At 32.9% G+C, this 1,002-nt stretch overlaps 1 protein-coding gene across 3 annotated transcripts in view; it reads left to right on the top strand.

Moving 5' to 3' along the window:
* Positions 1–1,002, top strand: part of LOC100175084 (unconventional myosin-XV) — a 15,381-nt gene that overhangs the window by 11,188 nt on the left and 3,191 nt on the right. For 2 of the 3 annotated variants that reach the window (XM_026834676.1, XM_002124519.5), the window contains exons 27-28: positions 196–356; positions 597–736. In XM_026834676.1, coding sequence (XP_026690477.1) covers positions 196–356; positions 597–736 — 301 coding nt within the window. The remainder of the gene's footprint in view (positions 1–195; positions 357–596; positions 737–1,002) is intronic. The other variant, XM_026834675.1, reaches the window with a different exon arrangement.

Raw genomic sequence — 1,002 nt, 5'->3', positions numbered from 1 at the left:
TTCACTTTCCAATGTTAACAATTTCGAAACAACATTTACAAGGCTGTTCTTTTGTTATTTCAATCACTGAAAATAGTAAACTCTGCAGCCTACACCTTCTGTTAAAATTACGATTTAGATTTAAATTCGGCTTCATTATATACATAGGATAGTTTAATGATTCCGATTTAAAATAACATTTTAAACATTCCCCAGCTGGTGAAATCATACCACTTCAACCTGACACTTTTGTGATGGATGTCAACTCTGATATGACGTACAGGAAACTTGGTTTTTTCATCATGATACAACGAGTGATTTGGGCTGAACCAATCAGCTTCGAGAATCCATCTCTCATTACCTTCTTCTTTAATCAAGTGAGAGAATTTTCTTTTTTCTATTTTTTACCTATTTTTTTAAAGTTGAAACTATTTTTAACACTTGAAACTATTTTTAACACAAAAATGTTTCATTCATCATGCCTTTAGGATTAGAAGTGACTACTTTTAACTATATTCGATGAGCTCTGTAATGGCCAAATTAGGCCTAGGCTCTGAGGTAGACCACACTTATATAGAAAATGCTGTAGGATCTAAACTTATGTATTTTGCTTATAGATGCTTGATGACTACATTACTGGAAAACTCTTCTATGGTGAAGGGGGTACACACAAACTCTCAAAGTTCCATTTTGATGAAACTGTAAAGTTGGCAGCATTTTTATTTGTTGGCTTTGGAAAGAACCATTTCCCTTCACAGTAAGTGTTGTGGTTCATTCTTTTTTAACAATTTTGTGAATTTTGCAATGAGTTCTATCACGGCAACCAGAAAAGTTATATAAGCCAACTTTGATGTCACAAAAGAAGAATATATGTTTGAAGGACACGGATCTTATAGATTTACTCTGCTGTGGTTATATAGGCCTTAGTGTAAAGATGCATTTACATCTTGAGCACACCACTTGCGTAATACATTACAAAAAATAAATTTATTCCATAAATATTGCACTATCAAATGGTCATGC

This window comes from Ciona intestinalis, chromosome 5, assembly GCF_000224145.3.
Source record: "Ciona intestinalis chromosome 5, KH, whole genome shotgun sequence".
Classification (NCBI taxonomy): Eukaryota; Metazoa; Chordata; class Ascidiacea; order Phlebobranchia; family Cionidae; genus Ciona; species Ciona intestinalis.
Note: the sequence above shows the minus strand (reverse complement) of the source record. Positions and strands in the feature narration are given on the sequence as shown.